Source organism: Rhyacophila brunnea, unplaced genomic scaffold (assembly GCF_057557595.1).
Source record: "Rhyacophila brunnea isolate RB1 unplaced genomic scaffold, BYU_Rbru_1.0 scaffold_5, whole genome shotgun sequence".
Lineage (NCBI taxonomy): Eukaryota > Metazoa > Arthropoda > Insecta > Trichoptera > Rhyacophilidae > Rhyacophila > Rhyacophila brunnea.
This window is the reverse complement of record NW_028233170.1, coordinates 39,626,254-39,641,386: the sequence shown is the minus strand read 5'-3', so window position 1 is coordinate 39,641,386 and position 15,133 is coordinate 39,626,254. Positions and strand designations below refer to the sequence as shown.

The 15,133-nt window shown below is 34.8% G+C and overlaps 1 protein-coding gene across 1 annotated transcript; it reads left to right on the top strand.

The window, feature by feature from the left end:
- Positions 1-1,299: 1,299 nt before the first annotated feature.
- On the top strand, positions 1,300-14,985 carry chic (profilin chickadee). Its single transcript, XM_085955211.1, has 4 exons — positions 1,300-1,485; positions 7,185-7,356; positions 13,319-13,418; positions 13,690-14,985. The coding sequence occupies exons 1-3, from the start codon at positions 1,375-1,377 to the stop codon at positions 13,414-13,416; spliced, it is 381 nt and encodes a 126-aa protein (XP_085811337.1). The 5' UTR covers positions 1,300-1,374; the 3' UTR covers positions 13,417-13,418; positions 13,690-14,985.
- Positions 14,986-15,133: the final 148 nt, after the last annotated feature.

Sequence of the window (15,133 nt, the reverse complement as noted above, 5' to 3'; positions counted from 1 at the left end):
ATCAGTAAAACTCACCATCCATAGTATAGTGACTTGCTTGCATGTGATTGCATTGGATTTTTTTTTATATAGTCAATAATGTTTATTCACCTATAATGACTTTTGCTTGTTGAGATTTTATCGAAAGTCATTTAGTGAAAAACAAATAATTCAGATTTAAGCAAAATTTTACTAACTAATGTACCGTGGTGAGTTTTGCATCTTAAAGAACATAATTTTACGCTTCGGGTGACATACTCAACTCAAAACTGCCATTTTCAGGGTTGGTGATTTTTGCCTGAACGGTGACGATATGATGTTCGGGCACATATATGCTAAGAGCGTTTTAGTGTCTATGATCAAATCTATGCCATTCCGACATTTATACATACATATTGTATGACAGCTATGACATTGTATTTACACTCTGTGACACCCTGTGACACAGGACGCCAACAATAGAAACGGGTTTTTCGACATATATATGACCGATCGTCATAGAGTCTATTTGAAGCATTATCCTGCAGTTAGCCAGATTGTGTGCATACCTAAATCAAACAGGATTGGGAGATTCCAAATTGTGATGATTTATTGCGCGCAAGTAAGATTATTTTCGATCTGCACCTGCGCAGTACAGCGATAGAGAACACGCCGGTAAAAAACAAACTACTCATTTTGAGCTCCGATTTTCAATACGACCTGTCAGATAGTAGTATAAATGACAACCTCGCGACTCGCTTACTTTTGAAGAATGAGATTGGAGAGACAGCACTTTTACGTGTAAACAGAATAAGCACAATTTGCGACAGTAATTCCATGCATGTGTACGAACGCTTTAAATTTCGAAACGGATCGGAATGTATGAGAACCGGATGTCCATAGACAATAATTTATAAATAGTTTTCAGACAATGTATTGAAATTGTGATCGATTTGCAAAGAATGCATGTTTAACTGAATTGGTTTTATTTTAAATGATAAATTGCCATACGAATTTTTACAAACTATACAATTTTGTTGCTATTAAAATACAATAATAATAATATTGTACCTACAATATTATAGAATCGTTCAGACAGTTATTATAATTTGTAAAGATAAGTATTTTTTAAATTTGTAGAAATTGATGCAACAGTTAAACGTGATTTTTTTTAAAAAGGTTTAGGTAAGAAAATAAAATCTAAATGACCAGTATATTGAAAGAATCATTTTCAAACAGATTTCGAAACGCGAGCATAATCGAACACGTTGCCGGTAGTACGTCACCCTTTCGTAGAATATTCCTGTGTTTCCTGTCTGAGCTTGCATCCATTTTGCAGACAGTATTGTAAAGCTCGTCGGTCTGCGCGGCCCGGTGTTCGTTAGTTGAGGTGTTAGAAAATTGTACTGATCCATCATGAGCTGGCAGGATTATGTTGATAAACAGTTGATGGCGTCGCGGTGTGTAACAAAAGCCGCAATTGCCGGACACGACGGAAATGTATGGGCTAAATCGGATAATTTTGAAGTAAGTTTACCACACATGTATTTGAGGCTTTGTTGTATATATTATCATTAACAGACACATCAGCATGTCATTTATCAGATGTCTGCATGCTATTTTAGTTCTAATATCTAGAATTTCACGTAGTTATTTCAAACTGGCGTTTTTGCTCCCGGCTTTTGTCCCACGTCTTTTTCGGTCAAGTTTGCAATCTGTGTGCAATATTCCCGCTGACGTGTTGATTCCTTGTAGTGATATTGATTCAGTATAGTTTTTTGACGTCGGTTACTGCTGAGTATATTGGTATAATTCAGTTTTTGTGTTCAGCATGACGCATTTTCTTATGATCCTCATTTACAAGATGGCGACATCTGACTGCTGGTTGTGGCGGTTCATACATCAAAAACGGTGTAAAAAACAAATCTGTATGGTTTGCCCACCGCACGCAATGAGCATGCGATGTCAGTTTCATATAAATGTGTTCCATTTTTTCTTACCCCGTGAAAAAGACCAAGTTGACGGAGTTTTTTTTAAAATGACGTCATTTTGAATGACCGGTTTGCACTGTGATTTATTTTTGATACTGTGTCAAAACGAACGTTCTTCTGGAAATAAACCAGAATAATCCGCTAGAGATGACGTTCTAAATACATAGTATTGACGTGCTTGAAACTGGACACAACGTCTTCGGCAATCGTCTTATTTCGCCGCCCCCAGAATGCATTTTCAACCGGCATGACGTGAAATATTCTACTGCTTATTTTGCTGCAATGTACATACCTACTACCGATCGAATGCTTTTATAAATATCGTCCTGAAAGTCCAAAACAGACAGCTGACTGATAAATCTTCTGTCACACGGTATGTCTATTTTTGACATCGTTGATGCAGGTTTTACCCAATGTACCTATTTGTAAAATAACAATACTTAGGGTTTTAATGGGGTCTTCTAATCATTTGTTACTAGAATGGAAATATCCATACTACATTTAGGCATGTCGAGTTGTAGACTATGGTATAGCTATAGATAGGCATCCAAATAACTGCCCACTGACAGGTGAAATTACTTTTTTGAGAATGCATAGGTATAAGAGTAAATGTGAGGATATGCATTTTGTAGTTTTATTTATGTACCTACCTATAATAAAATGGTAGATATGTGTCCTGAAACGTCTATTGCACTTCCAAGTGCACTCAGTTTGGTTCTTACAAACGTCATCTACAATAATTCCCATAGTGGCATATATAATACGTCATTGCATATATATCATAAAAATGTGCTTATTAGGTAGGCGTGTCCTATGCCGTGCATAACTTATAAGATATATTTAAATTGAAATAAAATCGTTTATTTGTTATATTTCGACGTTTTTAAGTATCAGTTAGGATAGGTTTCGTCAGCACGTCAGTTCAGGTAGGGCGGTAGGCGAATATTAAAAAAAAAGGTTAAATGTGAGGTATCATGCCTTTTTTAAATTGGAATGTAGTGACAATAGAGAGTACTAGGGTAAATAATATATTTATTCAATTGGAAAGGTCTCAGTAGAAGGATTGCGTTATTAGAAATCTCATAGTTAAAGAAACAGGAAGATTTACTTTTACATGTATTATTATGGCAGTTTAGTATGGGACAGACACTAAATTAAAACTCATGTAATCTTGAATACCTAGGTTGGTTGTAACGAATTTACTAAATTATTCGTTTTTTTTTTACCAGAATAATGATTGATAACCAAATATCTAATTCTAATATTATGTATAATGCAAAGTCTGTGTTGATATTGCGACATTTTTCTTTTAGTTATTTGTCCAATCCCACGTTTTCTATAAATAATAGATCAATCCAGTTGACGTTACACATGAAAATTGCACGCACCTGAAAAGTGCAATTAATTACTATGCTAAAATAGCGATATTTAATAATAATATTGATTAGTTTGTTAAAATTGTCACTTTCCGGATTTTTTCAATTTTATAAGTTTCGTTACATAGGTACGTGTATCCAATTGGTTGTATTGCAACACGATGTTTCTTTTTTATTTATTTGAAATAGTATGACAATATTTATCTATAATCTATATTGTGTAGAATACAAAAACTGATTTAGACCGTTGGATAGATAGGATTAGACACAGTCTTGTCGTCAGTTGTTTTGACGTACAGTTATTATTGTTTATCTACTTTTATTAATATTCCTCACAATAATGAATTCGATGTAGGTATTTATTTTTTTATTGTTCCCCAAAGAACCACACACCGTCTTCCTGAAATTGTTGATTCTTTATTGAAAAGTTGGGAGGGAAATCCGCGAAAGATTTTTATCCGAACTCGTAAATTGAAATCCACCATTGTGTAACATTTTCACCTGCCAGACAGTGTCTGTGACCTTGGGCATGCGTATTCGTGGAAGGTAGATAGGCAGAGGTACCCGGTTGGCCACTTACCTACTCGTTCTTTCATCTCGCTTTGCAGCCACTTGGAAATTGGAATAGCAGTGACTCTTTTATTATTCGGACAGTACCTAGTAGGTTGCGTATCGTAATGTAATCACGTGTATCTACTTTATTGTGTTACATTTGAAAACGCATTGTAGGAAATGAGGATGTTTATTTAATCCATGCATATTATATTTAATATTATCTATCTAGTCAAAACATTATTATTCTGTATTAAATAACACTCATCGATACAACGTGGGATTAGTGACACGTATTACCATTACCATAATTACCACAGCCTGAAATTTGTCCTGATTCAGTTTCCTATTTTTCACATTTCTTTTCGTTTGGATTTCTTTACTTGTAGCGCTACGACAGGTCATGTTACATAATTCCAGTAATGTAGTGGTAGTGGAACAATGGTAGTAAGCAGGAAACAGTTGCAGAAACACCCATCCAGGTTTTGATTAAAGTAGTATGTATGTATATTGTAGATAAATCGTTGAACGCCTCTGAAAAGCTCTGATCCGAATCATACATACCTGTTTGAAAATTCTTAGGTAATGCAGTTATTTATGTCACTAATATACTGAAAGATTGATATTTTTCTAGACAGCTTTGAACCTGTTCACAAATTCGCGTGTTTAAAGTTTAAAAAGGAAAATACGGTCGCAGATTTTTCGCTACACATTTGAGACGCTCGCGGCCCGCGAGTTGAACACGTCTGCGTTTATCGGTTCTCATGGCATCGGAGAACCTTCGATTTCATTTCAGCGAGATTAAGATTATTCTTTCAATCGAAAACTTTTCACAGCGATTGTGAGATGCACCACGAATTCGGAGACAACCCAACAGGAATAAAAGTCAATCTTTTTTATAATTTTTGCAATAGACATGATGTACTGTAATTGTATCGGCAGGTCGATCGTACGATCGTTCATTTTTATTAGAAACGTCAGATTTCTTACGAAATTATTCGGGCGCACACGACACGTATAGGTATTATTTATTGTAGGTACTTGGAAAGAGTTGTACTCGAAAACAGCTGTTGACGTACGGTTCCACGCCTACAATATTTACAATGTTATTTTTGCTTTCAAACATTCCAATAATTATTTTTATTATTAGTCGGTATTTTTATGAATAATCATAGGATCAGTATAATAGGGTTGGCTAGAATTATCTTTATCTGCTGAATTATCAGTTTTTTTCTGCTCTACTGACGCCTATCCAATTTCCTCAATCTTGCATCGATCGGCTGCCACGCACTTTCACTGACCTTTTTTATTATTTAATATACCCCTGTGCAGGAGGTCGATCTTGTGACCTTATAAGGTTCCCATGGAACGATTATCCACAGAGAATTGCATATTATGTCAACTGCTATTTTACCTCTTGATTATTTTTCTCATTGCTATGTGCAATATGCGAAAATTATAACGGTGACGAATAGGTCTTGAGATGTCAGTCCTGAGTAAAAGCTTGCGCTATTTTCCGCTAGATGGTGGGCAATTTAGCCCGTTTTCATCTTATATGCTGACCACTCGAATCCAGTCCACCTACTTATCACCTAGAGTTGATTTGATATGAAATAGAACGCGTATTTTGATCGATGATTCCATAATCATTTCTGTAAAAAAAATGTTGACACTGGGGGATGGGGATCTGCAATCCCGGAATCCAGCTCTTTTTCTTGACATTGAATTTGCTGGAATTCAGATTTGTTTTAATGTTTGATAATAATAGCGAATTTTTGTGAAATCAAGAAACATATGATTTAAAATCTGTGTAATTTGCGAAGTACCAATAAATCCTTTCACTAGAATAATAATGTTCTTATTATTTGTTTTTCTCTTATGTCGAATTGAAATTTGTACGTATGCAGTACACAGTTCATCGTGAGATGTTCTATCGGATTTCTATTTAGATGACTGTATAAAATATTGAAATCAATTCCACCTAAATGAACCACTCAAAAATATGTTATTAAACCACCGGAATAGAAGGGATAGACAAAAATAGGTATAGTCCAGTCAATGAATGTATTGTAGAGTGCATGGAATATGCGAGAATTTTTGACTTCAAAAGCGGGAGGGAGGGTCAAAGGTTCCATTTTTTGGTTTTTCACTTTTTGATTTTCAATAACGTATATCTCGGAAACCGTTGGGAAATCGACAAAAATGTATAGAGACAATTTTGTAGGAAATTTAATTAGCTTTCTTTTTATTTGAAACATTTTTTTTCTATGTACGGTGCATGTGCACCGTTTCCGAGATATAAACGAAACACTAAAAAAATGGAACCTTTCGACCCCTCTCCCGTCTTAAGCTCCTCACCTCCCAGGGGCAGGGACTTTTAGTATGTTGACTTACTAGCTACTCCTAACAAAGTCCTGAAGTCGAAAATTCTCGCATATTCCATGCAGTCTACACCCATCTATTAAGCACTCATTGACTGGACTAGTAGGTAAGTAAATTAGAAATGCAATCATATCGTACAATTTGTATACAATTCTGGTAGGTTCTCGTATCTATCAAATATCTGATTATAATAATCAAACATTTGATGCCAATCAATACCAAATTAATCTAATAAAACTTGAACAGTACTGTCTGCAATGCTTCACGAACGTTTTTTTTAAATCTCAATGCTATACATGAATTTCTTTCCGGTACGACAGCTCACGGTAAACAATGCTACGGCGAAATGTAATACGTACAATTTACACGTAACCGGGATAACGGATCATCAACGTTTTTACACATTAATATACTATGTAGGTACCTATATCGATTTATGAACATTTTTGTTTGGGTTGTTACAAGAAAATCTTTTGCGACGGAGCCCAAACATGGAAGTGATATCACAAAAAATACCAATTATTATTCTCATACAAACTCTGGGGAAGTGTCCAACTGAATCTGCCTTCAGCGATTTTTATAGGGGAACCACAGAAATCTCGAAGAAAACTCAACATCTTGATTAGAATATCGTGAGTAATATTATTACCTGCCTTGGTAGAGTTACTGGACAAGCACGTTGTAGCACATTTTATACTGGTTTCACCGATCCTGAGTTCACTATTCTCTAAATCCCTTGACTAATTAAAAATCAACTGACATCCCAAAATGGCGTATTTTTATCTCCCTCACATTGAGAATTGGGAAAACTCCAATCGCTCATATCTAAATCTAAGTACCTACATAATTATTATTGTATAACATTCAAAAATGTCGATGTAGTATGCAAATGTAATTAATATGTGTTCGTTTCTCTTTTTCGCAGGTATCAAAGGAGGAATTGGCAAAACTTGTACAAGGCTTCGATAACCAATCTATTCTTACCAGTAGTGGTGTAACGCTGGCGGGACAGAGGTACATCTACCTTAGCGGCTCAGATCGAGTAGTAAGAGCAAAGCTCGGCAAAATCGGAGTCCACTGCATGAAAACCCAACAAGGTGAGGCATCTTCTATTATTCAATTATTACACGTGCTCTTATGATAACCGACCGGATGCAGTGATTTTCTTTCGGATGTATTTCTCGAAAGAGTGGACTGTGACAAGTGTAGTGAAAAGTGACACAAATCGTGTGGAAAGTGCTTTTAATTCTATATTATGTATTTATTCTATAAGTCTATACCGCCATACCAATTGCATGTTTTATAATCAGAATAATATGTATACGTCAGTGGCGAAGAGTGGAGGTTGGCTGTTAGATCTGACATAAATAGTGCACACTAAACTTTGTCAGTCATACGTATTTGTTTTCATTGAACTAAGACTGCAGTTTGCAGATGATGTTGGTTAGTTTTTAAAATTTAATTACGCCCTGCGGGGAAACCAAGCCATAATGGATAATACTAAAAAAATGTTCATTTATCTAGAAAATATCTAAAATTATGCCATAAACATTAAATCATACATAATTTAGGATATATTTGTAGATCGAATAATATTTTTGATCTGTTATGGTTTGTTTCAGGCAGGGCTTAATCAATCAACATATGTAATATTACGTATTGTTAATTCAACGAAAACAAAGAAGTTTGTACTATTTGGTCGGATCGTCCATAGCGTAACAAAACTATTACGGTTTGGCTTAGACAGGGTTTAATTGATTTTAAAAAAACTGACCATCTGTAAATTGTAGCCTTAGTTCAATAAAAACAAATACGTATGACTGATATAGTTTAGCACGCACTATGTATAACCGATATTAACAGCCCACCTCCACCCTTCGCCACTGGTATACGTACCATGTTGTTTACATTTGATCATTGATAATAAACTTTATTCAGTACTTCGTCATTTCGGGCAGTAAAACTGAAAGACGTAATCGTGTAATAGACAGTAGTGCTATATTTTCATACAAACCACCGTTATCACACTATCAGCTGTTCTTCGTCCACGGCGCTGTAGATGCAAGGTCAAGGTCTTTGTTGCATCTATGTCAGCGGCGTGATACATTTTTGTCGGACAGTCGTTATTAAATAATAAAAAAACGAACGTACACCACCCAACACCAATCTAACATTCTAATGAAATTAAGAAAAACATTTTTAGGAAAGTTGGATGGGCTTGTTTAGTTTTTTTTGTAATGTTTGTCTAGTCTACCTGATTTGCTAACGTTATTTATATTGATGGAGTAATGGGAAATCCTTCAATGTGATCAGATTACCGGCGATTAATATCGGTAATGGGTATTTTAGTTGGCATATACATATTATATGTGTGGTTCACAATAATTATGGATCAAGTCCATCAAATGGATCCTGAAATATTTGGACCTTTAACCCTTAAATGCATGATTTTTCCGATTTTGATTAAAAAAATATATTCATATGTGGTTGATTGTCTATAACATGGGAAAAATAATAAAAAAAAATAAAAATAATTTTTTGGACAAATTTTAATAAAAAAACCATTTGTATTCATATGAATACACCATGCATTTAGCTCATAAAAGTGAAAGTTTACAACATGAAATGGAAAAATTGAAAGACTTAATTAAAACCTTATAATTATAAATCAAATTCTTATAATTACTAACAAAACAATTTATAATACATTATGGAATAATTTAAAACAATTTTTTGCTTGATTAAAGCACAATACGATTCCACATTTCTCACAATATATTCTAGATTGTCCTATATAATAGTTATCAAAATACACGATATGATTAATGTTTTTTGAAGCATTTCTTAATAATCTGACGACAGTATTCTCACTTGCTCCCAGGCCTGGTTCAGACGGAAGTCTGTTTTTTGCCTCATTTTCTTGTCCAGAGTATATCTCAAATTGGTAGGTAAAGCCTGACACATCACACAGTACAAACCACTTGAAGCCCCATTTATTTGGCTTTTTAGGCATGTACTGCTTCATGTAATGCCCAATTTTTGACGAACATATTAGCTCATCTACACACAATCTCTGCTCCATAGGAATTTTACAGATAATTTGATTTAATTTACCATAAATAGGCCTAATTAATTTATGTAGCCTATCGTGGTTAGAGTCAGTTCTGGGAAGAAGCGTTGCATTTTGGTTCAGCAGAAAGTGACGAATCTTTTCAAATTTATTTATAGGCATTGTTGATTTTATTGGTTAAAACGGATATACATCTGACCAATATGAACGAGTGCCAGGATATCGAAAGACAGGCACAAAAATAATTACACCTATATACTGCCTTATGTCAATACAAGAAACTCCCACGGGCTTACTCGGGTCTTTTTCAATGGAAAACAAATTCGTTTGAGCAACTATTTCTTCAACTATACCATCGGTAAAAAAATAATTGAAGAATTGTTAAGGTGTTTTGAGCTCTAATGTTTCTTGAAGAAGTGGTGTTCTGCCTAAAAAAGATAAGCAGGCTTCATCCAGTGTTATATTTTTCCTTTTCCATAATAGTTTTAGGGGATTAGTTTTTGAAGGTGGAAGTCTTGAAGTTGAAGGTATTGGTTTATCATAGGACTCATCCATTTGCAATAGTGGGTCGTCATTTGGATCATAAGTGGAAACTTCCGCTTCGTCATCTTGCATCTTCCATCTATCTCTGGTCGAAATTCTGGATCCCCAATACTGTCATCGTCACTGAAGTCCATTCCATCCTCACTGTCAGATAAGTTGTTAGCACACTCTTCAAGTTTCTTGTCAGTTAAATAGTGTCGCCAAGCCATAGTTGATCTAAAAAGGCCAAAATATGTTCACAAAAATTAGCTTTCTATGTGGTAAATATTACCCGTTAATGCATGGTGTATTCGAATGAATACAGACGTAAATATCACATTATTCTAGAAATATACAAAAAAATCTGAAATATTTTATAAAATTTTGCTTGACTGATCTTCATTCAGTATAAAATGATTTTTTATAGGACTGGAAGATCTATTATTTCATAAATATAGCACTTCAAACATGTAGAAACGTCACGATTCGATGAAATGTCAGATTGGTGTGGTTAAAGCGTAATAAAAAATAAATTTGTGTCATCTGGTTGTCAAACGTGAAACTAAATGGAAGCATAGACTTTGATAATGATTAAAAGTATTACGTCAACACTAAATTTTGGAAGATTTAGACAATAGATGCCGTATTATGATGTGTATTCGTATGAATACACCATGCATTTAAGGGTTAAGTTAAAACTCCTTTGTAAAATTCAGGAATGTTTTCACTTCATATACCCTATTTTGATAGTACATGGATCAATTTAAATAAATGGTCGGAACATAAAGTATATTCAGGCTTTATTAATATTGGCAAATTAATGTTTAAGGAGCGTTACTGTTAAAATGGACATGATTCACTTTCAAGTTGATGTCTTATCAATACTAGTATTGCCATTTATGCGGAAAATTGTAGAGCTACGCTTGTGATAATACACACAATATAGAAATATGTTTTATCTAGCCACTGAAACAAAAAAATCCAATTTTATATTATTGTGTACCACCCATTTATGTATGTTATATTACGTAACTCATCTCAACTAATTCGTTATCTCATATAATCAATAAATGTAAAGTGCGTTTTTTTAATTAACTATTCGCACATTCCATCTACAATTTTCATGCTCAACGTCGTATGTGGAGTTTTTCGTGAGGTGTGTTATATTTCTTTTAAATTAATAAATTGGAATGTCTAAATTAGACACGTCCACATTTATAAAATAATGCTGGTTTCTTTGAAATCTAATTTAATTGTATTGTTTTCCAAGTAGTTCTCAATTCGCTATATTATAGCGAACATATTGTTTTTTTTTTATAAATAATACTATTCTCACCATTTCATGCGAAGTTGCCTACATCGTAAGTTTAGATTGATATTGATTGACTGATGAATTTGTGGATCACTGTGAAGATCTGCCTCTGTGGGGAGAAAGTTGTGCGTTTGGCCACATTATAATTTATCTTCGATCGACGAACACATACTTGTACCTCTGTACTTTTTTTTATATGTGCCTGCGATCACCGAATCGTTTCATTTATGTTTTGAAGCCACTGTATTTTTTCAATATTACATTATTAATTAGTCATTGTTTACACACAATGTAGTGTGTGTGCAAATACTGTAATGCGAATATGACGTTTTCGTTCTTCTATATTAGATATTATGTGAAGCCATTCGTGACGAGTTACCGGATATTGTTATATATAATTACTCATTATAAAGATACCAAAAAACATCAAAGCCACAATAAATTCGCGAAAATTATTATATGCCCATATTTATCACATTGTACTACAAGGGGTGGGCGTTTTTGGATGTAACTCTTGTTTACGAAAAGTTTCAAGTTTCATAAAAAATGTCTGGTAAACACTAATTTATTGTGAGATCGATTTACTAACTCGAACTCTCCTATTAAATCCTCAGCTCTTCGAATGTTTCCGATAATTAATCACAGATTGTAAGCTGCATGTGCTGCAATGATAACACATACGATAAGAATACAAGGGATTGAAGAAATAAAATAATTTAAAAAATCTTCAGACTTGTTGGTTTGGGAAAAAACGGTGTTTCGTTTTTTGGTAACACGCTGTGTGAAAGTAATTTATCTGCTTTGTTTTCAAGTTCATAAGAGTATAGATATATCCTTCTGAACAGATGTGCGAAAGGAAAAGGGGATAACCTAAAGTTACTACTTTTCAGGGATTATTGAATCGCTTGGTATGGAACTCCATACATTTTCGAATTTAGTAATTTAGAAGCGCTGATTCAACTCGACCCTTCTCTCATTTATATGCATTGTTACTATATTGTCATATTCAATTAAATTTTTAAGACTTACAGCCTCTTTCCTACTGCACACAGATTATAATATTTTTTTTACAAATTTAGGTAGTTGCAAAACGCAGCAGAATCTTTATCGCATCTACAGTGCCTAAATGTGGAAATGAAAAATGTAAACATTTGAAAATACTTATTTTGCGGAGATATTTTTTTATGTCGTCCGAGCGCCGTTTCCCTTCAAATACCTATTTATTTCCGCCCCGAATTTATTAATTAATATAAATGAGAGCTTTTAATAGCTCTTCAAAAAAATCTCGAGTATTTAAACTGACGTGTGTGTACACTTTTTAAATTATTTGGTTTGCATATCTCAAACAAAAATGTTTTACATTTTTCGCGACCCATACGGGAACCGCTGTCACATACTTAAGTTTTTTTAAACGTCGTTATAAGTTTAACCGACAAGTATAGTTAATAACAAATATGACATATGGTAACTTCGGCTTATCCACTTTTATTTTAATCACTTGGAATACTTGGATCCATCTGTCCTGTCCATCCATTGTTTACCGTTGATTTTTTTTAAACATCTTTGATTATCGTATTGAACACATTACATTAGAGTTAGCCATTTTATGTTATGTCAAAATTGAAGTGGCATAGTTATTTAATCATATTGTGATCAATGCGAATAATAAATGTAAATATGAAGAAAGCAACCGATTTTTAAATCTTATATGTCGAGCTTCTAGACTTTTTGCTACCAGGGTTGTCATAAAACAAAATTATTGTCGAGACCTATTATTTGGTCCATCAAAATAAAAAACATGTGATAGCATTTATTTGAGACTTGGTTTTTGACATCTCATACTGCGTTAACGACATCATTCGTAAGAAGAAATTGAACGTTACTTACGACGTACGCAACCCACGTGTATTGTGGTTGGTCAGTTTTACTCTCGTCGACATAATGTTACTACTTCAATTTGATCAAGGGCAGTGTCGGCGAATTATTCACGATTATATGCAAAAATTACCAACTACTGTATTGTTAGCGTTATTTTTCTGTTGAATTAGATTCGCTATAGTCATTTTTCTAAAAACAATTTTAATTGTTATGACAAGCACTACAAACAACGTTAATTAATTGTAGTTCTAATTCGTCGTTTTTTCTTTGTCCACAGCCGTCGTAGTATCACTTTACGAGGAACCTATTCAACCCCAGCAAGCGGCGTCTGTAGTGGAAAAGCTAGGAGATTACTTAATTACCTGTGGATACTAGAGGTAATTTGGAAAAAATTCAATAGATTTTAAATACATGTAAAACATTTCTCTGATCGTGTTTGACCCTTTCACAAATTGTGCTTACGTATATTAGAAATGCAGCTAATTTATATTACTGGGGTGTGTATGAGGAAGGGGGTATATAGACATTGAATAGCACTGAATATCAGCTGATCAGAGAATTGTCAATATAATATGTTCACTTGCATCAACAACTGTGCATCTGTCGACTGTGGCGTTGTTATTAAAAACGTGTTTCTTTTCTTTGCAGAAGCGAGCCGTGATCTGAGGACTACTACTTTAAGATTACTATAATTGTTTTTCCACCAGGAAATAAGTAATTAATTACATTTTGTATATTCTATAAAATGATACGGAACATTGACATGTTCTGGCATTCTTTAAGTTGTGAGATCGGCCAGTTTGTGTATAATATGTCGAAGAAGTGGGCGCGGGCCCTATTGACGAGTGTCGGCAGGCGCGGGTCGCCGACCCATCTGTGAACTCCGCATCTTCGCGTCTTCCGGCACTCGTCTCTATGATTTTGATATGAACTATAATAATAATTGTTGCGGTTTGAGAGGGTCCGGAGGCGCTGCGGAGCGGGCCGTGCGCGCCGCCCGCCTCCGCCGCGCCCCGGACCCTCGCCCTCTGGCCCCGTACATCTTCATCTTCTCCGTGTCTAGTCTCTTTCCCATCGTACATCTCCATTCGTATTGTATACTTTAATATGCGCTGCACAGCACAATGATAACCGATCGTACTCTCGTCTCTCTCTACTTTTAATTATGTCAAAATTTCGACGACATGTACGGCGGGAAAGAGAACCGTGTCTAAATAAGTTAAATATTACAGTAAGCATTTTGTGTATGCGCTTTTCCAGCAGAAATATTTGATACTGAAAGTAAATCTAATAAATTAGGATTTTTAACGAAAAATCTCTAGTCCTGTTTTTATTTGACTTCTGTTCGCTTCCGAAAGTGTCGTTATCCGGTGTCGTTTCGGAGCAGTGTTTTTATTCGTGTATCTGTATGCCATAACTGTGGAGTGTGGAGGACGAGAAGCGCCAGCCTCCGTCGCCAGGCCGACGAGCGAAGAAGAGGAGGAAAGCTCAAAGATAAAAAAAAAATTGAAGGGGGTCGCGCGGTGCAGGCTTCCCGCACCCTCTGCCCCGTTACGCCTTTTCAATACACACGTCTTTGTTATACACCTGCACCTACCTGCCTTGTGAGATAATGATAATGACAATGCCAATGTCGGAAGGCCCAGAAGTTTTCGATTGACAATTTATAATGTGCTAAATCGCTAATTTCGTTGCCGACGTTGTTTTCCGTTCGTAAGCAATATTATATCTTCGTCGAAGCGCTCGATAAATTTACTTTTTACTATAGATTTTTTTATAAATTAAAGCTTGCAAAGGTGAGGAGGGTGTATACATATTGTTCTGTTTATCAAATGTCATAAAAACGATATTACTATAGCTTTGTAAATTGTTTCATATAATATGCGAAAGGGATACTGTGTCTATCTGATGATATAAAATAAATTTGTATTATAAAATCCATAAGGTTTTTAATTGGCTTTTATCACCGCCGGTCCTCATTGTCACCATCAATCATCCGCGACCGATTTTCGGCCTACAATGTAAAAAGTATTACTCGGATCCGATGGCTCGTCGGTGAATTTTCCGAACGATATAATCGATCGGGAAGATC